This window comes from Colletotrichum destructivum, chromosome 1, assembly GCF_034447905.1.
Source record: "Colletotrichum destructivum chromosome 1, complete sequence".
Lineage (NCBI taxonomy): Eukaryota > Fungi > Ascomycota > Sordariomycetes > Glomerellales > Glomerellaceae > Colletotrichum > Colletotrichum destructivum.
The window spans coordinates 5,575,435-5,597,823 of NC_085896.1; the positions used below are offsets into that span (position 1 = coordinate 5,575,435).

A 22,389-nucleotide genomic window follows, 5' to 3' on the forward strand; every position below is an offset into this window, starting at 1 on the left:
CCACTTGGCTCAAGTCTTGGTGATCTCCCACCCCAACATTCACGACGATCCTTGCACCTATTTTCTCTTGGCCCACGTCGAACGCCAACCCGCACGGTGACTAATGACCGCCTCTGAGGCTACTACGCCATGCTCAAGACGTAATGACCTCCGCGGATATGAGAGTATCAAAGACGTATCCAATACACTGAGAAAAGGGATTGAGACCATTATAAGCTAGACTCCATGCAAATTTGGAGGCACAGAATCTATTATTCAAGTAATTACGAGCACTGAGAAGACAGGTGCGCAAACGCAGTTTCAGTTTCACCTTAAGTCTGACTACTGATCAAGGCACTATCTGACCAGGATCCGTATCCGAGTAGAAGGCGTCCCACGAAAACCAGTCAAAAGTGGCATCAAACGTTCTTTTCCGACCTCGCGAGCCCTCGAGTGATGGAACCTCCGCAGCGGAAGCAGTTGCGTCGAGCGGGGCGGCATCGCTATGCCCTCTCCCTGTGAAAGGGCCAGTAGCGAACGTGTCAGCCGGAAGCCAACTGAGGAAGTTTTCAAACTCGGCGTCATCCCAGAAGACAGGTCCGGCCTCAGACTGGTTCTTGTTGATGGGATCCTCTTTTCCCATGTGGGTATCTGTAACTCCATTGCCGTCCCCGAGACGGGTGAATACCGTTGACGTGCTACAGAAAGGGTGCTCTACAGTCGACGGATTGCCAATCCCATCGTTCTTGGAGCACGGAGTTTGCTGAAATATTTGGTTTTTTGCAAGCTGAAGAAATACCGCTGCAACGCGCTCTAGACGACTGCAAAGTGTGGCAAGAAGACGCATCTGAGCTCGCATGCTCTCGAAGTACGACACCGTCGTTGACAGCAGCTTCAGGTCTTGATCGATTGCGATAGACGACTGCCGATGGTGATTGTGGACGAGGTTCTCGAAAACTACAAAGAAAGAGATAAAAGGGTAGTATAGAAGGTGCCTTTTTGGAGGAGATTTTGTATCAGTAAGACGTGAAGCTTGTCGGCTCTGGCTGACTTGGGAAGTCAAATTATGCGGCAGTTGGACGTACCAAATAACTCCGTTGTAGACGGATGACCAATTCGAAACCACCGAGGGAAGCAGAAACAAAGCTTCTCTAGCAGCCTCCAATCTCAGATGCCCCGATGACTTATCGCCTTTCAAAAGGATAACGACGATGTGGAGGTACTGGAACCGCAAGCTGTTGAGGCCCAGATACATCTCTTTCCGCTGGGAAGCCTCAAGAAAATGTCTTTCAGTCTCTACAGTCTCGTTCAGGATCTGGGAAACTTTTATGTCAAAACGTGGTTAATTCAGAGCTCATTAGCCTATTACGCACCTTCATTGTCGCTTCATACCACTGTTCAAGCTGTGTCCTGATCTCCTGTCTTGAGACAGCAGATGGGCCAGGAGACAGCAAGTCGATGATCAGACCCGTAATCTTGGCCAGCTCTACGCCTTTCGTGAAGAAATGGGCCCCAAAATCAGATGGTTTGGATACTGTTTGCGAGTCTGTGAAATGGGCGTCCGTGTGTGGCTGGAACTTGAGCATATGGCTGAAGTCCGGCAGTGGAACGTCTTGGTAAAGGCTCACTGGGAGAAATTGGGACCGCCCGAACGCGAGCGAGCACGACTTATCCACTATGAACAAGAGCCAAAAGATGAACAGACTTCGTTGACGAGACTCAGGGTCAGGATGCGTCGATGCGTGTAAGCCAAGTGCCTCGGCTTGCCGGCAGGCGTGTCCAACCAACATCCAAGAGAGGTTTGGAGAGGCGTAGTCTTCGCCGTGAAAGGCGAGTAGAGTGAGAGCCTGCACATTGATTTCCCTTGGCTCGAGGAAGATACTACTGTCGTTCAGTGCGATTCGCACGTTACGCCGAAATTTCTCTGCCTGGTTGCCAGGATCGGCCTTCTCGGTAGAAACTTGTGCGAGCATGATGTAGTTCACGTAGATGACCCAGGCTTTGTGGGTGACCTGATCCGGGTTGAAGATGATTTCCTTTAAAAGATTATCCGACGGAGTCCTGAATAATGGCTCACCGGTCGCCGCATGCTCAAGGAAGTCTAGCGGATTGGGCGTAGTGTTAGTAGTGGTGCAGCAACCCTTGAAAGAGTGGCGGATGACATAAAGACAGACTCACCCCCGATGATACGATAGCCTGCTGCTTTGGAGGGGATGTAAAACCGTGTCATATCACCAACATTCTCCGTGTTGGTGGTTGCTGTAGTCAATGAAGTCGACAGAAACTGCAGCTCAGACTGGGCGTTTGGGTGAGAGAGAGGCGTGGAGGATCTTGTGGCCGCCCTAACGCTGTCCGAAGCTTCTTTTAGGAACGAGAACGAATTAGAGGGTCCGATGAACAACCCAGGCGCCTGCTCCTCCTTCTCTGCGTAACGATCACTGGTTTGAGCTCTACCGCAGGCATGCTCGGTGCTTTCAGGTGTTTGCCTCGGGATTGCGACACCTAGAGCCTTCTCTACAGTTTCGGTCAGTTTCTGAAGGGCGACCTCGATGTTTTGCAGCCGCTGTTCGATGGGAGAAGAGGTCGTCGAGCTTGTAGACTTTGGCCTACGTTCGTCAGCTTGGAATTCGACGAATGTACATATGCATGGCCAGGTAAGCCTGCCTACCCAATACCAGTCTGGGCTGGGGCAGATGTGGATTTTGGCTTATCACGAGAGTAATCGCATTTGCCAGGCCATGGTTTGCAAGCACCGCACTTGGGAAGCTCTCTCGAGCAGCTGCCATGATGCTGCGTCAGCTTGTCCAGGACGATCAGTTTCATCGGCGCATCTATTTTTCGACTGTGTTGGGAGAATCGGTTACCGGAACTTACCGGAACTTCTTTTGTCTGCAATAATCACACTGAATTGTCAACTGAGTGAGCTCAATCTGCAGCAATCACCACCCCACGCCACGCCACTGTCGCAACTTACTGCGAAGCGAGCTAGGGTAGCTGCTGGCGCCATTGCGCCATTGGGGTCCATCCTGGCACAGCAGACTGGTTTCTTCGGGATGTCGAACTCAACTCGCAAGGGACGTTGCGATCGATTGCCAGGATATGCTGTTACCCTGAAGATCCCCGAGATGCAATGCTGTGTGGATGGATTGATGACGTTTGATGCAGATGGACCGAGGGAGAATGAGCGTAATAAAGGGCCGGCACCAACGCCGGAAGTACGGGCTGTGATAGGCCGAGTCCGGAAGAAGAGATGATGACATTCCGGGTTCCGCCAATCACAGCTATCGAGTCCGGCAAACGGCACGAAGTGTTAAGAAGCGTTTATGTCTAATGCGAAATACCCTTATCATCAGACAAAGAGCGAATGCCTTAAGGATCATAGTCTGGAAGTCAAGATCCGGGGCAACGCTATACAAGATAAGTATCAGCATTCCCTCGTTAACTTGCTCTAATGAACGAGAAGCATTCTGCTGTATTCAATGTCGGCTTTACCTCCTCAACCCACCAAGAACGTTTCCCTCGAACTAGAGCCCTAGAAACCCAATCACGCCATGGCAACCACTCAAGTACGTTCCACTAAGGCTTCCATCGCCATTATTGGCGCTGGCCCATGTGGACTGACCTTTGCTCGGCTTCTCGAGCAAAACAACATCGACTATGTCGTCTTCGAACGGGACGCAAACTCGACTCCGACACCGCTTTATCAGGGCGGTACACTGGATCTGCATGCCAAATCTGGACAGCAAGCCATCAAGAGAGCTGGACTATTTGAAGAGTTCAAGAAGCTGGCTCGATGGGATGCTACGCGACTCGTCATCCAGAACCCGGAATGTACCCTCAAGAAATCGTTCGGAGAGGAGCGCGACGCTCCAGAGATTGACCGCTTTCAGTTGCGGCAACTTCTCCTCGATTCCATCCCTTCCCACAGGGTTCGTTGGGGCCACGGCGTGCAAAGCATTGAGAGAGACCCGAATTCCGGCCCCGAGGCTCCACTATGGGTTGTGAACTTCAACAATAGCACTTGTGCATCTGGATTCCAGCTTGTAGTCGGTGCTGATGGAGCGTGGAGCAAGGTCCGACCTCTGGTAGGTAATGTTCCGCCCTGTGATTGCACGGGATTCAACTGAGCAGTTATTCGGCTTACTGACGTATTGCTCCAGCTTACGTCCGCAAAGCCCGAGTACTCGGGCAAATTGTTCATTGAGGGCCGTATTACGCACGGCAATCCAAGCTATGCAGCCGCCGTGGAACTTGTAGGGCCCGGAAACATGGGGGCATGGGGTCACGGCCGAGCACTCATGGTTCAACAAGTCGCCGACCGGTCATATCGAGTTTACATGGGCTTGGAGGGCCCCGAGAATTTGACGAGCACGGTGCTCGACATGGCCGATACCGAGGCCACTAGGCATAAGTTGCTATCTTTGCCAGAGTTCTTCAGCAACCATGCTCCCGAGCTGCTACAGTTCATCGCAGAAGCCGAGGGACCGTTCCGTCCGTGGCCACTTCATCGCATGCCCGTCTCCTCTCTGAACTGGGCCCACGTTCCCGGAGTCACGCTTCTTGGTGATGCTGCGCATGTCTCAACGCCGTTTGTGGGCGAAGGGGTCAATCTGGCCATGCACGATGCCCTCCGACTTGCAAACAGCATCGAAAAGTATTGCCGTGATTCGGAGGGCAAAATGCATCTTGGTTTTGTCCAGCTTGAGAAAGCTCTTGTGGAGTACGAAACAGACATGTTATTGCGTGCCCAGGACTACATCAGTCGTTGTATTTTCATGGAATCGTTGTTTTTCGCTGATGATGCTGCCCAGCAGCTCATTGACTTGTTCACGGATGCTGTGGAGAAACAGCAGGAGCAGCTGCTTGTTGGAGAAAAATGAGTGCGTGGATCGCTCCGATCGGCCGGCCAGTTTGATAATGTTGATGCATCGATGTGTTAAACGACGAAGTTGAAAGAGTACATCAGACTCGTAGAATAGTAGGAGAGACTGTTCAAAACTTCCACGAGTTATGATCTCTGTTTTGCATTCTCGCAACAGTTCTCGTTTCGTTTCGTTTCGTTCCAAGACCGTGCTTTCTACTTATACAACATGTAATAGAGGCCGACATGCTGGAATTTCGAATCTTCGCATGCTCACCAGCTAGTCCGTAAGGCTAGGCTTGAAAACAACTGGCTATAACTTGGAACATAGTCTGGCCTCGGTCAAAGTTCCCTGTCTTCCTATCAACGCCGCTCTGAAGGTATGCGTATCATGCACCCTCCGGATTCTGTATCTAAACCCTCATCTTGTTCAAAGCGAAATCATCGTGTTCCTTCTCGGATGTGAAGAACAGCTTTTCGTACCATCCTCTGGTACCCAACGACTGAAGCTTCTGTCCATACGGCGCGCATGAGCCGAAGTCTAGAAGAACAGGTAGCCCGTCCTCTCCGATCATGATGTTGTCCGGGTTGATATCGTTGTGTGCGAGGCCCAGTGAGTGAATGAATGCCACTGCCGAAACCAGAGCTTCCAAAAATCGTGCCTTGTCTAGGTGCTGAAAAGCTGGCTGATTGATGTATTGAGAGAGAGTGTGTAGTCGTACTGCTTCAGGACGATGCAGGTGATGCGGCCACGCTCCATCTGACAACCGTAGTGCTTGACAATGTTCGGGTGCGGGGTCTTGGATATCTTTTCCAGTATCAAAGTCTCATCAAGGACAGCTCTCGGTACGTACGGCGTACCCTTCATCGTTTCGTAGCAATTGAGGCTGGGCCGCTTGATGTACACTGGGCAATCCATGCTGTCCGGCGCAGTGGTGAGCTCGATGTCTGTTGGGATCTCTCTCGGGGTCTATTTCCTCCTCGGGGACTCGTTCCAGCGCGTCACAATACTCGTCCAGAGTCAGCTCCCTCTTGTTCTTGGAGCTCTGGCCGAATCCCAACTCGGCTTCGTCTGTGATATGGTAAAAAGTGACATATTTGGGTGCATTCGTCTCGCTGTCCCAGGCTTCGATGACGGTAAGATCTTGGAGGGACGTTGACTTTGCTGCCGGGGCGCTTTGATTGTCTGTTCCAGATGGACAGAATGGCATTTGGTTTAATAGTACGAGAGTCAAATGACTTGACGGTTGGATGACAATAGTTAACAATAGTGAGTATTGGTCTGGTGCTCTTAGTGATTGACACGAGTTTGTCTTTATTAAACCATGAAGAGGGGGGCGGCGGCGGCAGCGAAGAGGGGGTTTTGTATTTTGATTCAAGGCAGCCTGACCACGGCCTACGCTAATGCAAGAATTCGGTAACAGCAGGGTTGCCTCGTCGTTACACAAGAATCATCACCCTGTATCTGCAACTCCTGGTTTGCCGTCTGCAGACAGTGAGATGGGACTTCTTTTTTAAAATGAAATAAAAAGATAAAGGAGGGAAGCTGGAAGACACCCCTCAAGAAGCCAATATGACAAGGATGGTGATTTAGATGGCTAAGAATCCAGCAGGAATACACTCATCAGACAGGTTGGAGGATGAATGGAAATGAACAGATGAGCTTGCTACGCTAACACGCTTTAAAAAACTGATGTGATGGAGGCTGCGTTCCTCGCCAAGAATCTTCTAGGCTTCTGTCCCATCCTACAGCGAATAATCATCTCACCTCCGCCGGCGATGCCCGAAGAGCATCGCGAAGAAAGCCACCACTCTATAAACACTACCGATGCCCACCAAAACGCCCATGTTGCGCCATACCCAGTCCAAGTGGAAGCCAGAACCCCGTGCAGCCGATTCGACGTTGTAAAGATACCCAAAAGGCGAAACGAGCTGGCCAAAGTAGATCTCTGCGAGCCAGGTGCCCGGCGAAGCACGCCAGAGCCACTCCATATGCCAGTCCTTAACCTGGGCCAGCGGAGGGGCGGCACCGGACAGGATGGCGACGATGAGGCTGATCATGGTCGCGAACAGCGGGGCGTCCTCCCGGCGGACGACCATGCTGATGATGCTCGCCAGGCCGTAGATGCAGTAGAAGTAGAGGAAGTTGACGAGAAACGCGAGGCCCCAGTTGATGATGGGCACCGTCAGGATGAAGAGCAACGTCGTGAAGTGCAGGCAGGCGAACAGCATCCGCGGCAGCACGGCGAGCACCTTGGCGAGGAAGTACGCCAGGCGAGAGTGTCCGGCCTCGGCTTCCCTCCGCTGCATGAGCAGCTCCTCGGAGAAGGACTTGACGCCGGGGGCGCCCGCGACGAGGCCGATGGCGATGGCAACGAGGAGCGCCAGCTCGGGGGCGGATTTGAAATCGACGGCGGTCGAGAGGATGGAGTAGGGGTCGTTGAAGGTGCCGACGAAGAGGATGCCCTTCTTGGAGTGCTCGGCCAGGCCGAGGAGGAAGCCAGCGAGGGCGGCCAGCCCCATCTCGGCCAGGAAGGCGGCCTTGGTGCGCCACTGCTGGAGCATGGCCCGGCGCAGGCAGAGCCACGTCTGTTTCCAGAGCGGCGCGCCGCGATGCTTGATGGCGGCGTACATGCCCGTGTTGCTCATGATGGACGAGGCCGGGCGCTCTTTGTTCGCCGTGGCCAGGCGGTGGCTCGACCAGTTGGCGATGAGGGAGTCGGTGGAGATGTCGCCGATCCGCTTGTAGTCGCGGCCGTTGCCCGTGATGATGTCCGTGACGACGTCGCCGTGGTTGCTGTGCGCCGGGAAGCCGAAGCCCATGCCCTCAAAGTAGTCCTGGACCTGGCGCTGGGGCCCCTCGTAGATGGTCTGTCCGTTGCCCAGGAGGATGAGGTTGTCGAAGAGGTCGAAGATCTCGGTGCGCGGCTGGTGGATGATGACGATGACGGTGATGCCCAGGCGGGCGACGGCCTTCAGCGTGCTCATCATGGACGACGCCGCGGTGGCGTCGAGGCCGCTGGTTGGCTCGTCGAGGAAGATGGCCATCGGCGCGGCCGCGAGCTCCATGCCGATGCTCACGCGCTTGCGCTGGCCGCCGCTGATGACGGGCCTCGCAACCGAGCCCACCAACGAGTTGCGCACGTGGGACAGTTCCAGACAGTCAATGACCGACTCGACATGGGACTCGATGTCGGCCCTGGACCAGGTCTGGGGCAGCCGGATCTTGGCGCAGTGGACAATGTTCTCGTAGACGGTGAGCTCGGGCAGGACGATGTCGTCTTGGGGAACGTAGCCGATGACCTTTTTGTACCGCTTCAGCTTGTCCGGGCTGCTGTTGACGGCGACGGTGCCCCCCGTGTTCTTCGTCTTGCCCATGAGCACGTTGACGAAGGTCGACTTCCCGGCCCCGGAGCCGCCCATGACGGCCGTGAGGGTCCCGCGGTCGATGGAGCCCGTCACGTTCTGGAGGATCTTCTTGGAGCTCTTCTTGGGCTGGAAGCTGAGGTCGGCGTAGCTGAAGGACAGGCCAAAGTTTGTGACGTCCGTCGCCCTGCGCATCGACGAGACAAAGGCCATGAGCTGCGGGTTGAGCTGCTCGCTCGTCGGCCGCGCGTTGACCGAGGACTGGGAGTTTCCGAGGTCAAGGGCGGCCAGGAACCCGCCGCCGTACGAGTCGGTGCGTCTCGGGGTGTAAGTCGCGCTCGTGGGGAGCATCTCCCGGTCGGTGTCGTCCGAGATGGCGCGATAGCCGGTGACCTGGGCCCTGACGCTGCTCATGCCGCGGTGCGCCAGGGGCGGCCTCGCGGGCGCCGCCGCCGCCTTGTTGGCCTGTCGGTCCTGGAAGCGCCGGCGGACCTTGTAGACGATCATGCCCATGACCAACAGGACGTCGACGATGATCAGGATGATTAAAGGGATGAGGAAGAGTTCGTACGAGGAGCCTTCCGGGCACCGGCTGCCGGTCAAGCACGGCGTCGGAGTCGCCGCGCCGGGCTGGCAGTATGAGCCGGCCGGGCATACGCGAGAGACCTTTCCGTTCTCCTCGGTCGGGCAGTAATGGCCGGCTTGACAGATGACCGGTTCGAAAGGGCCCATGCCGATGTTTTTGCCTTCAAAAGTGCACGTGAAACCGGCCAGTCTAGCTTGCTGACAGTTACCCAGTGGCGGACAGTATTGGGGCAGCGAGTTGACGGTGTTGTTTTCGCCTGTTGATGTTAGCAAAGGTTTTGATTTATAACGCCCCCCCCTCATCCCCCCCCTGAGATCATCACAAACAACTTACACAAGAACCCAGGTCTGCATCCATCATCTTGCCAGCTCTGCAAAGGCTGGATCTCAATCGGCACGGCTCCCACTCGAAGACACGGAGCGCCACTCAGCGGGTACTGGCCGGCGTTGATCTGCTGCGCGGCCTCGTAGAACGAAGTCGAATACCTCGTGTTGTTCGTACCGGTGCAAGCGCTGTCCTCCACGGAGAGCCCGGCGTCGCCCGGCGAGTCCCGCAAGGCGCCGGACAGCCATCTCATTGGGTTTTCGGTATCTGGCGGGTTCGAACCGTCGTACACGGGCCCGTCGGCATTGCCGACTCCGTTCAGCGTCTTAAACCATCTCCCGTTCCGGACCGTGTACACGCCGACGCTCTGGTCTCCAACGCAGTGCCAGGCCGGTTCTGGAGCGCCGCCCGCCGGCGTGACCTGGAGCGCGCAGAGACATCCGGCCGTGTCAAGGAAACTGGGCCCTCGAGGGTTCTCCTGTGGGTAGAACGGGTCTTGAGGCAAGTTGTCGAGGTTGAGACCAAAGGTTTGACGGCTCATCTTGAAGGTCTTGACGAACCTCTCGTCGCTGGTTTGACTTTGTCACTTTGCGCTTTCGCTTTCACTTTTACTCACGTCTCTCCTACATCCCTTTCACGTCCGCGGGACGCAGGAGGAGGGCAAACAGTACTTAAACAAGTCCACCTTTCAACGAAGCGGGCCCCTCTTGGCAGGGCAGACAACTGGACGAAGAGAATGTTTGTGTTTCGACCCAAGACTTTTCTGTGACCGCTCGATGTGAGAATTTAGCGTCATCCTTCCAACATCCAAGCCCACACGGTCATGGCTCAGAGAAAACAAATGTACTTGATATTGCCCAGCAGGGAAATGCTGGGGTGAGACCACGAGGCGAAGCTCAGCACCAAAAGCTGACGCCCCACGTACGACAGCCGCGCCCTGGGCTGCTAGGCAGATGGGGAAACATGATTGAGACACTCCGTCATGGTGTCTTGGACGGCTGGAGATCCGTACATTGGCGGCCCGCAGTATCGGGCGAGAGAGGCCGCGCCACGGCGGCAGTCACATCCGTAGGCCAAATGCCAATGCCACGCTCGCGGCCATCTGGTGTTTGCCAATGTTGGTACATAAGGAGGATATACAATCGTCGTTTGTCCCTCTGGCCACTCCCCCCCCACCCTCCCCCCGGTATGCTGTGGATCTTGGGCTGAATAGCAAATCTATCTGCCTTCGGGTTCCTCGGGCCATTTTTGCAGAGCCCCAATCGGTGTCGATCTTGGAACCCTAGAGTCTATTCCCCGGACCCTGCTCGCAAAGGATCGTATACCCGTTCGATTGGTCGTTTCTCGGGTGGAATAGACTTGGCAATGACTCCTACATCCAACAATTGGTCGGATGCTCAGATCTCGAGTTCAAATAATCTCGCTTCAAAAAAGGCAGCACTCTGGCCAAGGATGACGAGCTGAAATACCCCCGTCAGTCTGAATATGGGTTCAGGGTACTTGTGTTTGCCTATTTAGTTTATCTCCCGGACAGAATTACTCGTCCTTTCTATATCAGCCATCATCGCTGACATCCACACTCCTGTTTATGTGAAGCTGACGATGCTTGCACGATCCCGCTTCCGCGATTGACAACGTGCCCTTATCCTCGAATCCTTGTCTTCTGCTTCTTGTTCTTCTTCAGGGCCCACGAAGGTCTCGCCCTAAAAGACGGGCACGTTTCTCGTCAGGTACTCGTGCCATTTCGGCAAAGTCCTCTTGTAAGGGTTCCCTTCCGTCGTCAGCTGCAGGTCCTCAATCGCACTCCCCCACTTCACCAGCTCGTCCTCCCCGTACGCAGTCTGCATGATGGCGAGACCGAACCCCATCCCGTCGGTCGACCGGACACTGACGGGCAGCGTGATCATGGGATAGCCCGCCTGTGCGGCGATCTGGTACGTCTGCCCGACATCCGGGGGGACCAGGAGCCCCGCCAGTCTCGTGCCGTTGACCGAGGTGAGGGCGTCGTCGATGCCGTTCCGCGTTGACGATTGTGTGAACTCGAATGCTTGGGTATAGGTCTCGTCTTTGATCCCTTTCGACTCGAGCGAGGCGAGAAACCCGTCCTGGCCCGAGTAGAATGCGGCGGTGCCGAGGGGCCACGGGTTGCCGCCTTCGGTCCCGTCGTTGTCGTAGTTGAACGCTATGATATCTTCGAGAGACTTGATGTCGGTGTTCTCCAGCTCCGAGAGATAGGCGTTGATGTTGTTGTAGAAGTCGACCTTGACAACCGTGTACTCGGACTCGTTCGCGTATCCCCTTGTCGTGCCGTAGTCCCAGTCCCAGCCGTCCGGGCTGACGATCCTTTCATAGTCGGTGATCTCGGTGTTGTTAATAATGGTCGCCCCTGCCGCCGTCATGAGCTTGAGAACTTGTCCCAGAATCTCCTTTTGCTCATCATCTGCGTAAACCCAGAAGCTGTTCCAGGGCAGACCGAAAGTGGCCCCTTTCAGGATTTCCTTTGTCGAGAGGAACTGCGCGAACCCGCCCTCAGGAGTGCGTCCCTCTTGAGGCAAGGTGTAGTTGTCTCGTGGGTCGATCCCGTATATGGCATCGAAAGCGTACACCGCATCTCTGACCGTGCGACCAAACGTTCCCACGGAATCTTGATGTTCGCTCTCGGGGATGACGCTATCAGACGTAAGCAATCTTTTCATCACGGTTATCTAGAAAGTCCAGCATACCCGGCTCGAGAGGTAAGGCCAACAGTAGGCTTGAATCCCACAATGGCGTTGCGCTCCGCGGGGTTGATGACACTGCCATCAGTCTCCGTGCCCAGCGAGAAGGCGATGGCGTTGGCTGCAACACCAACAGCGCTGCCCGTGCTGCTCCCACCCGGGTTGAGGGTGAAGTTGTACGGGCTCCTACACTGGCCGCCCCGCGCGGAGAAGCCTTCGGAGTAGTTGTTGCTGCGCATGTCGGCCCACTCGCTCAGCGCCGCCTTGCCGAACAATACCGCGCCCGCGTCTCGGAGGCGGGCGACCACGTGAGCGTCGCGGGGGACGACGCTGCCCAGGAGGGCGAAGCTCCCGGCAGTGGTCTCCATGTTGTCCTTCGTCGCGATGTTGTCCTTGACCGTGAACGGGATCCCATGAAGAGGACCGCGGACCTTTCCGGCCTTGCGCTCTGCGTCCATCTTTGCAGCAATCTGAAAGACGTCAGGGTTGATTTGCAGAACAGAGCTATTTGTTTTTCCATCTTAGCTTCTTCCACAACCCCAGCCTTCGCTAACAGACACCGTCTTCACTGGGATTTCGCAACTGGGATCTCGCTTACTGTATGTACTCTTGCGTCTGGTACGTCCGCTCAAGGTAGCAACCAACCAACTGCCGCGAAGTCAGGGTTCCCGCCTCCATGGCAGCCTGCATTTGGTCAATGGTGGCCTCCTCCAACGGAAAGGTCCCACACGGTGACATTGGGAAAAGATCCGCAGAATCAACGTTTTCCAACAGCGGAAACACTGACGGAATCGTTGACGAGGAGTTGCCATGCCACGCGTGGGAACCAGCGTAGGAGCTGACACCAGAGGCGTGAAGGCTTGCCGCAATAGCAAACCAGGCTGTAGCTCGCTGCATCGTGGACCCAAGTGACGATCTTCTTGTGCGTTTTGGCCCAGTGTCTGTTGGAGACTTCAACTCGGACAGAAAACAAGAAGAATTCACTGCAAACGAAGAGGCGAGCTACACAGCCACAGTCGAGTGTCCCCTTCTGCAGCTTTTTAAGGCCGCACACCTCACCTGATAAGCTGCCGTGCAACCTGCCCCGCTCCGGGACGCCCATCCGGGGCGGCAGATAGCGGCGGGGCACAGGTCTTGCTCATGGTTGGTCGTCATCCACGGGCCGTGATAGGAAATGATAGGTGATAAGGGAGTTACACACGACAATACGTGGACTTGGGAGTCACGGACTTGGACGAGTCGCCGGGACGACCCTTTTTCAACGCTATGTGCGGTATGTTAATCTCTGCGAAGAGCTATCACAACGCGGACGCCAGATCTCGGGAAAAAACAAATTGACGAGTCATGGCGATGGTACCCCTGCGACTATGGCCCAATGCAATCGGCTTCATAAACGAAAACAAATTTAGAAGCAAACGTTGAAACGTTTTGGCAACCCGTCTAGCCCTCGGGTGACAAGTATTGTTCGGTACATGCATCACGTCTCTAACTCCATATCAAAACATCATCAATAGTCATGATTCTAACACCTAGTTACACAAAAAAAGCTTCAAACCAACCGCCTAGCTGATCAAAGGCCTTAAACACTTCCCCCCGAAGCCCGTCTTGACTCTTGCCCCTTCATCGCGTCGTAAAAAGGCCGGCCGAGTATAAGAGAGGGCCTGCAACTCTCCACCACGTAGAGCCTCAACTTCATAAGAGGCCTATAGCCTGCTTCGCCAATTCTCTCTAACCAGTTCAGCTCGGTGACGCCGATACATCTTTGGGGTTTGCCATCGTCGAACACAACTTCGATTCTTCTCTCACCGTCGTCTTGTGGCACCACCATGAGCTTAAGCCTATTGGCTTCGAGTAAGGAGATAATGTTGCCATCTAGCTTCTGGTTCATCTTGGCGATACAGGACTTAGCTTCTCCTTTTCGACTTTCGGGACGGGAATATACAGTCATAGCCTCGCTGTTATCCCTTTGGTCGACTTTCAGTATCATGCTCACTGGGTGAGATTGAACCGGATTGCGTGCCTGAGGGTGTTTGGTTCTTGATCCAAGAGTCTCATGAGACCCAGTGTCGTTTGTGGAGACTGTTCTGGAGGCGGAACCCGACAATGTCGATTGACGGAACTTCGAATCAAACAGATCAGTATCCAAAATTCGTGCTATTTTGATGTTCGGTGCCTCACCTCCATATTGGGAAGATCAAGTATCGATGATGTTTGTGACCCCCCGTTTGTCCTTGGAATGTCCCCAGTCTTAACCATGCTTTCACCCAGCTCAAAAAGAGCGCCATAAAGAACAGCCAGAGAGTCTCTTGAGTGTACGGAGCCCATCGGATTCCTGCGATGATCCGCTCGTTCTATCTGCCCCTGAATCTTTTCCATTATTTCCAGGTAGCTCCTGATATCGCTTCTTAAATGGCTCCTGTGCACGAGTTACATGAGCCATCTTTACGTGACGCTGATGTGTCATTGAGGAACGTTGTACTTACACACTTTTTTCCAATTTCTTGATCTCGGGGGAGATTGGCGATCTGCCTTTTATCTCCTTCATTTGCAGTTCCAATTGAATCACCAGGATTATCAGCGTGAGATTGGTTTTGATCCGTTCCATTTCCGGGAAAAGGGACACGACGGCATCCTTATGAAGCCACCAGTTGATGAAAGCTGGCAATGTTCGTTTTCCTTTCGCAAGGTTGCTGAACTGTCTCGCAGCTAGCTTGAGGCGTCTTCTGACCGATTTCGCGTCAATCGTTATGGCTTCGAACACCCGATGAGCTGAGATAAAGTCGAGAACATCAGAGCCGGTGCAATCTTCGCGATGCCGATTGAGAGACCGATGAGCGGAGCCCACTATGAGTGAGAATGATAGTATCTGGTTGGCACATCGATCAACATCGACCTGGGATACACCGCCTTGGCGAGAGAATTGATACAATGCGTCGGCTGACTTTTTGCCGTAGCGTACGAGCTGGACGAGAGCCGCCACGCTCGCGACAATCCCAATGGCCTCAGCCATCTTCAGCTTCACTGATGAATTGACTAATTGGTGGGTTCCTTGAACTAGAAAGACGATGACAAGGCAAGCTATTTCTCGGGAGGGGCGGGGGGGTTTACAGGCTATGTATGTGTGTGTGTGTCAAAGTCTCGCTTGCATAGACAGCGAAGATATTAGAGTGATTCCGCGAGATTCCACACATCAATTCTTCCGTTGCATCCAAAGCAGGCTGAGGGGCAGTACATTCCCATCCGGTAATGTGATAGACACAACACACTGCTTGGGCGTTCATGCAGGCGCATGAGTGGAAAATCGAGCCTCTCAAGATGGAAGGCGAAATGGTGGGCTGACTGACTACCATGCTGCGACCAAACAAGAGTGAAAACCGTTGGCATGATCGACTATGTCCACCACACCCTATGCACCCCATACATGCTGCAGCCAGCGCCGAGAAAGACTTGCCCCTTTCGAGATCAGGCTGCGCATCGGGACGCAGTTTCGGTCAGGTCATTGGTATCTAAATTGCCATCGTTTTATCACTTCGACTTGTAGTATGTGAAGGAATCGAACGGGGCGTTTTTGCAATACAATGAGGATTCAAGATCATGGCCGGATGACTCCCTGCAACGTCCCGGGCGCGTGTCTCCACTTTCTCGGCGCGTCCGGTATCAATCGATCGGGAGACCGGAACGGCCGAGGGCCGGGCTAGGTTCGTCCGTCAGGCTGGGCCGAAGATTGTGAGAAGCCAGGCGACTTTCGGAGAGCTTCGGTGGATCGATGACTAATAGTACGAGAGACCTGGTGATGTCATGGACCATCAATCCCGTCCCTGACATAAAACAGAATCATCATCTTCCAACGGGGCTTCGTCTGATATTTCCCAGCAAACAACTACAGCAATTCCAAACCGCCAGACCAGCTTCACAATGACATACTCGCGAGTCGGTGTGGTGACGGGCGCCAACAAAGGCATCGGATACGCGATCGGTAACCCCTCATCCAATCCCTGAATCACGTCATGATCGGTCCGCTCACATTCCCCATCATCAGTTCGCCAGCTTGCGCTGCAATACCCCAAATCTCACCTGAACAACGGATCATTCCTCATCTACCTGACGGCTAGAGATAAGTCTCGAGGCGAGCAGGCGGTCAAGAACATTCAAGGCGATGCGGACCTCAAGCAGGCCAAGGCCCTGTCCGCACACGGCGGCGCTACCGAGATCAAGTACCACCAGCTTGATATTTCAGACACCAACAGCATTTCGGACCTCTCCTCGTTCCTGAGGAAGGAACACCCCGATGGCATCGACTTTGTTGTCAACAACGCCGGCATCGCGATGCAAGGGTTTGGTGAGTGCACGACATACTGTCGCAGCCGTGTCCCCGCGTTGGTTCTAACGGAAAAATACTAGACTCGAACGTGGTGAAGAACACCCTGGCGTGCAACTACTATGGCACCCTCGAAGCGACGCAAGCCTGGATCCCCGTCCTCAAGCCCGACGGCCGCATCGTCAACGTCGCGTCGGTGTCCGGGGCGCTGAGCCAGTACTCGCCCGAGATCAAGAAGCGCTTCCTCGACGCGCAGTCGGTCGCCGACGTCACCAAGCTCATGGAGGAGTTCGCCGCCGCGGTGGAGAAGGGCACGCACGAGAAGGACGGATGGCCGAGCGCGGCGTACGCCGTCTCCAAGGCCGGCGAGATCGGTATGACGAAGGCGATCGCCAAGGAGTTGCAGGACAAGGGAAGCAAGTTGCTGGTCAACTCGTGTCATCCGGGCTATGTCGTGACTGATATGACTCGCGGAGGGGGGACCAAGACCCCGGACGAAGGTGCGCAGACTCCTGTTCATCTGGCGATTGCGAACATTGGCGGGAAGACGGGGGAGTATTGGTCTGATGAGAAGGTTGCGAAGTGGTAGGCCTGGGGTCAATGTGAAATGTAATATCATGTAAAACTTTGTTATCGTCGTTATCATATCGCTATACAGTCTCAAAACCTGCAATGATTGCATCTATCTATTCGAGCGTCTATATGCGTCCACACAGCTGGCCGCAGACCATAACTCCGTGCATGATACCTATAATCCAGAGCCAGTAAAACACCGGGAAATGGAACCCCTATTCAAGCTTCTCCTTCCAAGCAAAATATTGGTAAGGGATATAAATCGCAGAAGTTGCTGCAAGGAACGCCGCCAATCCAAAGGCAGAAGAATCATCCGCCGTCAACGCCAAATAGATGCTCATGATTATGCCAATGATTACAATCACCACAATAATGAGGAATAGGAAGTGGTGCAAGTTGAAGGCCTCATTGACCCGTATGCCCCATCCGATGGTTGGCTTCACGTAGACCCCGGCCTCGCGGTGCAGTGGATAGCGAAGCTTCTTCGGGAACGTCGTGATCCAGTACTTGTCGCTGTGTTGGCCTGGTCGTGTGAGGTGCCACAGCGGGATTGACGCCAGTTCGACGTCGAACATTGGTACCGGTTCGTATAAATAGTTTCCCGCCTTCACTTCGGACTCCGGAGGGAACTCGGCGCACTTGATATGGTTTGGCACGGTGGCTTCTCCGACTGGGACGAGTTGAAACTTTGTCGAGTTAGCACTAGCACTTCGGGGTTGTTCCAACACAGGAGAGGAGAATGTTCACCCGTACGAAATCCCCCGTGTCCATTTTGAAAAGGCTGATTTCGGAGAGAGACTGAAACAGTCGAGGTATCCATTCCATCCAGCTTGGTATCCTCTGCGCCAGATACTCGGATGCACGGTTGAAGACGGTTGAGGCTGACAAAGGAAGAAGGAAGGAAGTCTTCCAGGTCGAACGCTCCCTTATCATTTGATATTCCTCCAATATTTGCTGACAAAGATACTGGTCATTTTCGAAGGAGCTGCACTCAATGTGCACCAGTACCGGAAGGCTCTTCTGGTTGATACACACCAAAAGATACTGCAGACTAGGTTCTTCCTCCTCTTCCGATGTCTGTTCCTCGGACCACGACGTATTTGTCGTCGACGAGAACGATCTTGTTCTAAATGAAGATGTTTCGAAGTCGGAACTCTGGCCGGACGCGCTGGATGAGCTTCCCCCAGGACGTAGGTGTGCTGGCGGTGGCGGAGAGAGGCCATTTGGAGCATGGCCTGAGTCTTCTTGAGCGATTGTGAGACTGGCGAGACCATCGTTGGCCAATCGTTCTAGAAACCGCCTCATCCCGCCTGGAGACAGCTCCCTAGCATCTAGAAACATGTCATCGCCACAAGCCTGTAAGAGTTGGTCAGAATTGGTCTCTCGGGAACCAGATTAAGAAGAGTGTAGCCACTTACACAGGTGTACCTAACTCTTTCGTAGCCAGGTTTCGGTGGAGACCACAAGTCATAGAGCCAAGCATATAGCTTCGCTCTCCAGCTCATCAGTTTGGACCTTTCAATCGGCTTCAAGTTTCCCAGCTCTGGTGTCTCCTCTATTTCCTCACGGATCGGATAGAGAAAATTGCGGAATTCAGCTTTGAAGTGGGTCAGCGGTGCTCCAGAGATAAAAAAGCTCCTGGTCTCTTGGAGATCCACCAGCGTTTTGATGCTCTCGCGGTCTTCTTCATCTGAGGAGCTTTCCTCTTCGTCGTAATCCGGCGCCATTTCTGACTTTTCTGTCGGAAGGCTGTTTGAGGAGGCTTCAACCCCATTGAGGAAACGTTCCAAAGTCAAGTTCCGCTTGTCATCTTCGGGGAGAGTGGCGTGAACCTTGTCTCTACTGTCATTGTCGTACGAGACAATTTTCTCGTGGACACTCAACGAGATGAGCCTTCTGTGACTCCGTGGTCTGAGAAACTCGATGGCCACCTTCTGTTTCTGGTTCGGCGATTGTGAGCGCAACGACAAGTAATATCTCTTAAGTAGGCGTTCGTGATTTCGGAAGAACCGGTCATCTTGTAGGCGCTTAGCCGCGTCCAGGTACAGAGGAACCAGATTCGGGTCATTGATCAGAAGGTCCGCCAGGTAGCTGACCGCGGCTGTCCGGACTTCCCACCGAACTGACCCTGAACCATCCTGTGATTGGATGTCTTCAGGCCCGGAGACCATCGACTTGATTTCATCCTCGTCCTCGTTTTGATGATAAGGTGTGTCTGTGTGTCTGTAGAAGCTCTCAATCTTTTGCTTGGCGACATCATCATTGCCAGCATTTCTTGTGTTCTCCAATGAGGATGGCTTTGTCGATGCAAGCCTCACGCTTGACCATGGACTAGATCGACCGGAGGTGCCGTCACTTTCGATACTGGACCTTCCGGAGACCCATAATACTTCTGGAATTTTTGTTCGTTCTTGATCTTGGGTGATGTCACTGAACCTCGAGGTGTCAGTCTCTTCGATTTCGTCAGGTTGCCTATGGTCCAGAATCTCCCGACGCAGCTTTAGTACTTCTGTTTCAATCGCCTCATGCTTTTTGTACCTCCACTGGGCGTAGTATATCGCTGCAAGCTCGGTCATCGTTTGGGTAGTATCAGGGTGGGCTATACCAATCTCCTGGCGTAGCTTCAGTAGTTCTCTCGTGATCTTCTCCTGCTTTTCATACCTCCCCTGGGCGTAGTAAGCTGATGCAAGTTCAGTCATACTTTGGATAGTATCAGGGTGGGCTTGACCAAGCATCTCTCGACAGAGCTTTAGCAGTTCCTCCAACTCGGCAGTGGAAGGCGAAACGCCATGATCTCTCTCCACGTTCACCTCTCTATCATTACTGACGCCAAGGAGCGGGATAATTTTGCCGATTGGGATCTTCTTCCTGCGTGCCAATATGGCGATTCGGGCGATTGCGAGTGGTCGATACCCGACTCGTTCAGAGACGAACGCGCTTTCCGCAGCCGTAACCTTTTCCCCCGTAATACTTTGAATTAGCTGTAGTGTTTCGCCCTCTGTCATCCCAAGAACTTGAAGTGCTTTGGTTCCTCTGATCGGATGTATTTCTGGCTGGTTGCTCCTGGTCGTAAATAAGATCGATCCGTGATCACAGTCGGGTAAGTAGCGCTTCATCATATCGCTCGGACTGGCCGCATGTTGTGTATGTTCGGCACTCTTTTCAGGGGAAAACAGCTTTGTGTCGTCAGCGTTGTCGACGACCATCAGCCACCGATGCCGGTTCGCCCTTTCCAACCAGGCTTTCACAAGGGAAAGAACATCAACATTGGGTTCGTCATATCCATGTATGCCGCATCTCCGAGCAATGGAGTGGTATGACTGGCGGAATTGCTCTTGGCTGCCTGCAGAGACCCAGAACACCGAAACAAAAATTCGTTCATGGCGTAGCCAGTATACATAAGCAAGCGCAATCTGCGTTTTTCTGTACAAACGTTAGTAAGTTGAAGATGATTAATGGGTTAGCTCGATATATCTACCCTATACCACCTGCACCCCAAAGAACTACTCGTGAGCATGGTTTTAAGGCCTGTTCTCGGTAGGGCTGCCTATGCCTGAACAGTTTGCCGATGCGATCTAGCGTTCTAGATCGTCCAACGAAACCCGGATTCTTGAGAAACGGAACGACGACTTCCTGATATTAGCAAAGCTGTTGTGCGCGGGAGACTGGGCGTCAAATACGTACACCATGGCTTAGTGGTCGTTGACCTGTCTGCTTGCGTGTAATACTCCAGCAGCGCTTTTGTCGCGGAAGCTGCTGTTGCTGCTGCGAAGCTTTGCCACTTCTTGCTGTTGTGGCTGTCGGCGTAGTCACAAACTCCCCTGACAACAATGCAGGGAATCTCATCCCATATCCTGGCCCCTCCCGTCTCAAAGGCTATAATGCCATGCTCTCTAGCAATCCGGTCACGGCGTTCACCTGATTTAATGGCCGTTTCACTTGAGCCCATACGGCCGATGTGTATCCACGGCCCTGGTGTGTGTGTGATGCTTTCTTCACTGGCTAGTTCTTGCCTTTTCCTTGAATCGAGTCGTCTTCTCAAGACCTGGCGCCCGGCGTCACACCCAAGCTCTAGACACGACGCATTTATTGCTCCGGCGCATGCGGTGGCTTCACTACAGCCACAGTCTGAGGAATGCCGATGTTTGTGTAAGTTTTCTGGCCCATAAAGAGTGTCCTCTTCATCGGCAAGGCGGACGTAGTAGTCTCGGCGCCTTTTCTTGATGGCTGCCTTCTGTAATTTCTCCAGTATCTCAGTGGCCCGGGTCTGAAGACCTTTCAGGCCGAGCTTTGTTGAGAATATGGCGAATAATGAAACAATTTGTTTGTTTGGTCGGCCAAAGAAATCATCGGTGGTTGCTTTCCTAGAATATATGTGAGGATACTGCTGGTCAAGGTCGTATTGAACAAGGTTCTTGCTGATAATCACGTCTCCCAGTAAAATCTCATTGTCCGTCCCTGGGCTGGGCACCCCGCCGCAAATGCCAGCCAAAACAGTCAGCTCTATCAGGGGATGCGCTACGCGGAGAGCGATTGCTGCACTTGCACCACTTGTCTTTATGCCGGCGAGGAGAAGCAGGATGATATTGTGGCTTCCGATGCGGCCGGCCTTGAATCTGCTGTAGCCTTCGGGTAGTGTTTCCTGTGGAAACATGGTGTCCGACCAGAGCTCATCGAAGGCCAGGGTTATGGCATCATATTCGAGGGGTAGCGCACAGACAATGGCGAAATGGAAGCGAGGTCGTTGTACGTCCATGGCAGAGTGTGTCAGAGGTATCCTCGCGAGTGCTTTTGGGGGATGTTCTGCGTCGGACCTTCACTTGGCTCTGGGAGAGCAGTCGATGGACCCTGTCGAGTTAAAAGAGGTTGAAGAATGTAGAATCGGCAGGCGCCAGGCAGCATCAGCATCATCATTTGGAGTAAGGCTATGTATGCTGCGGCTTTTCTTTGCCTGGCTGGTCATCGTCAACAGCCACCGATTGGTCCGTAGGGAGAGCTGTGCCTCTCGTCAGTTTTACCAATCAGGATAAGAGACCAGGAAGCCGAAAGGACACTCGCTAAGGCTATTTATTATGTGCTTAATTGACAAGAATAACCTGTGTGAGGTTACTTACATTATGGATAAACTGAAGAAGTCAAATCAGTGTTTATAAAAGAGGATGAAAAGAGAAGAGAGAAACGTAGAGGGGATTGATAGGAAGAAATAGTGACAAAAGACAGACGACTTGCAAAGCTGGAAATACAACCAATGAAGCTGTTGACAACTGGGATGCAAAAATGAGGTCCATCCAGGATTCGAACCTGGGCCTACGGAAATTCCAAGATCAGAATCCGACGTCCTAACCAACTAGACTAATAGACCAATTCGATTGGTGCTTATTGAGAAGACAGTAGCAAACTAGAAACTATGTACTCTTTGAATGGACTGACCATGGGCAGCTGCAGGGTCTTAAGTCTGCTACGAAGACAAATAATCAGATAGCGACTCTGAAGAATAATTCGAGATTGCGTTGGATCGAAATCGCGAGATGAAAAGGCTGCGGCACTCTTAGAGCTGTGCTGCGTTTACGCTCTGTACCATATCAACATGCGAACCATACCCGCCTGTGCCCCTTGCGATCTCTTGGAAAATTACACGGGTTTCCTGCATAATTCATCTTTGCAA

General features: G+C 53.4%; 8 protein-coding genes across 8 annotated transcripts; 2 read left to right on the forward strand and 6 right to left on the reverse strand.

Moving 5' to 3' along the window:
* Positions 1 to 328: 328 nt before the first annotated feature.
* CDEST_01688 (uncharacterized protein) lies at positions 329 to 3,004 on the reverse strand (the record flags this gene model as incomplete). The annotated part of the gene is made up of 7 exons (XM_062917847.1): positions 329 to 974; positions 1,065 to 1,294; positions 1,353 to 2,080; positions 2,158 to 2,585; positions 2,648 to 2,758; positions 2,854 to 2,882; positions 2,954 to 3,004. The coding sequence occupies 7 exons, from the start codon at positions 3,002 to 3,004 to the stop codon at positions 329 to 331; spliced, it is 2,223 nt and encodes a 740-aa protein (XP_062773898.1).
* A 526-nt stretch (positions 3,005 to 3,530) lies between these two features.
* On the forward strand, positions 3,531 to 4,859 carry CDEST_01689 (Putative FAD-binding domain, FAD/NAD(P)-binding domain superfamily; the record flags this gene model as incomplete). The annotated part of the gene is made up of 2 exons (XM_062917848.1): positions 3,531 to 4,064; positions 4,140 to 4,859. The coding sequence occupies 2 exons, from the start codon at positions 3,531 to 3,533 to the stop codon at positions 4,857 to 4,859; spliced, it is 1,254 nt and encodes a 417-aa protein (XP_062773899.1).
* Positions 4,860 to 5,253: 394 nt separating this feature from the next.
* On the reverse strand, positions 5,254 to 6,051 carry CDEST_01690 (Putative protein kinase; the record flags this gene model as incomplete). Its single annotated transcript, XM_062917849.1, has 3 exons — positions 5,254 to 5,561; positions 5,609 to 5,788; positions 5,847 to 6,051. 3 exons carry the CDS (start codon positions 6,049 to 6,051, stop codon positions 5,254 to 5,256), a joined length of 693 nt encoding a protein of 230 aa, XP_062773900.1.
* Positions 6,052 to 6,604: 553 nt separating this feature from the next.
* On the reverse strand, positions 6,605 to 9,657 carry CDEST_01691 (Putative AAA+ ATPase domain, ABC-2 type transporter, transmembrane domain, ABC transporter; the record flags this gene model as incomplete). Its single annotated transcript, XM_062917850.1, has 2 exons — positions 6,605 to 9,048; positions 9,126 to 9,657. The coding sequence occupies 2 exons, from the start codon at positions 9,655 to 9,657 to the stop codon at positions 6,605 to 6,607; spliced, it is 2,976 nt and encodes a 991-aa protein (XP_062773901.1).
* Positions 9,658 to 10,584: 927 nt separating this feature from the next.
* On the reverse strand, positions 10,585 to 12,860 carry CDEST_01692 (Putative amidase signature domain-containing protein). The gene is made up of 3 exons (XM_062917851.1): positions 12,432 to 12,860; positions 11,840 to 12,337; positions 10,585 to 11,786 (listed from the first exon to the last, which is right to left on the reverse strand). The coding sequence occupies exons 1-3, from the start codon at positions 12,728 to 12,730 to the stop codon at positions 10,820 to 10,822; spliced, it is 1,764 nt and encodes a 587-aa protein (XP_062773902.1). The 5' UTR covers positions 12,731 to 12,860; the 3' UTR covers positions 10,585 to 10,819.
* Positions 12,861 to 14,312: 1,452 nt separating this feature from the next.
* CDEST_01693 (uncharacterized protein) lies at positions 14,313 to 14,843 on the reverse strand (the record flags this gene model as incomplete). The annotated part of the gene is made up of 1 exon (XM_062917852.1): positions 14,313 to 14,843. The coding sequence occupies one exon, from the start codon at positions 14,841 to 14,843 to the stop codon at positions 14,313 to 14,315; it is 531 nt and encodes a 176-aa protein (XP_062773903.1).
* Positions 14,844 to 15,655: 812 nt separating this feature from the next.
* CDEST_01694 (Putative short-chain dehydrogenase/reductase SDR, NAD(P)-binding domain superfamily) lies at positions 15,656 to 16,925 on the forward strand. The gene is made up of 3 exons (XM_062917853.1): positions 15,656 to 15,809; positions 15,873 to 16,172; positions 16,235 to 16,925. Exons 1-3 carry the CDS (start codon positions 15,749 to 15,751, stop codon positions 16,738 to 16,740), a joined length of 867 nt encoding a protein of 288 aa, XP_062773904.1. The 5' UTR covers positions 15,656 to 15,748; the 3' UTR covers positions 16,741 to 16,925.
* Positions 16,861 to 21,617, reverse strand: CDEST_01695 (Putative tetratricopeptide-like helical domain superfamily, nucleoside phosphorylase superfamily). Its single transcript, XM_062917854.1, has 5 exons — positions 20,409 to 21,617; positions 20,203 to 20,353; positions 18,143 to 20,147; positions 17,451 to 18,080; positions 16,861 to 17,410 (listed from the first exon to the last, which is right to left on the reverse strand). The coding sequence occupies exons 1-5, from the start codon at positions 21,478 to 21,480 to the stop codon at positions 16,940 to 16,942; spliced, it is 4,329 nt and encodes a 1,442-aa protein (XP_062773905.1). The 5' UTR covers positions 21,481 to 21,617; the 3' UTR covers positions 16,861 to 16,939.
* Between the last annotated feature and the right edge of the window lie 772 nt (positions 21,618 to 22,389).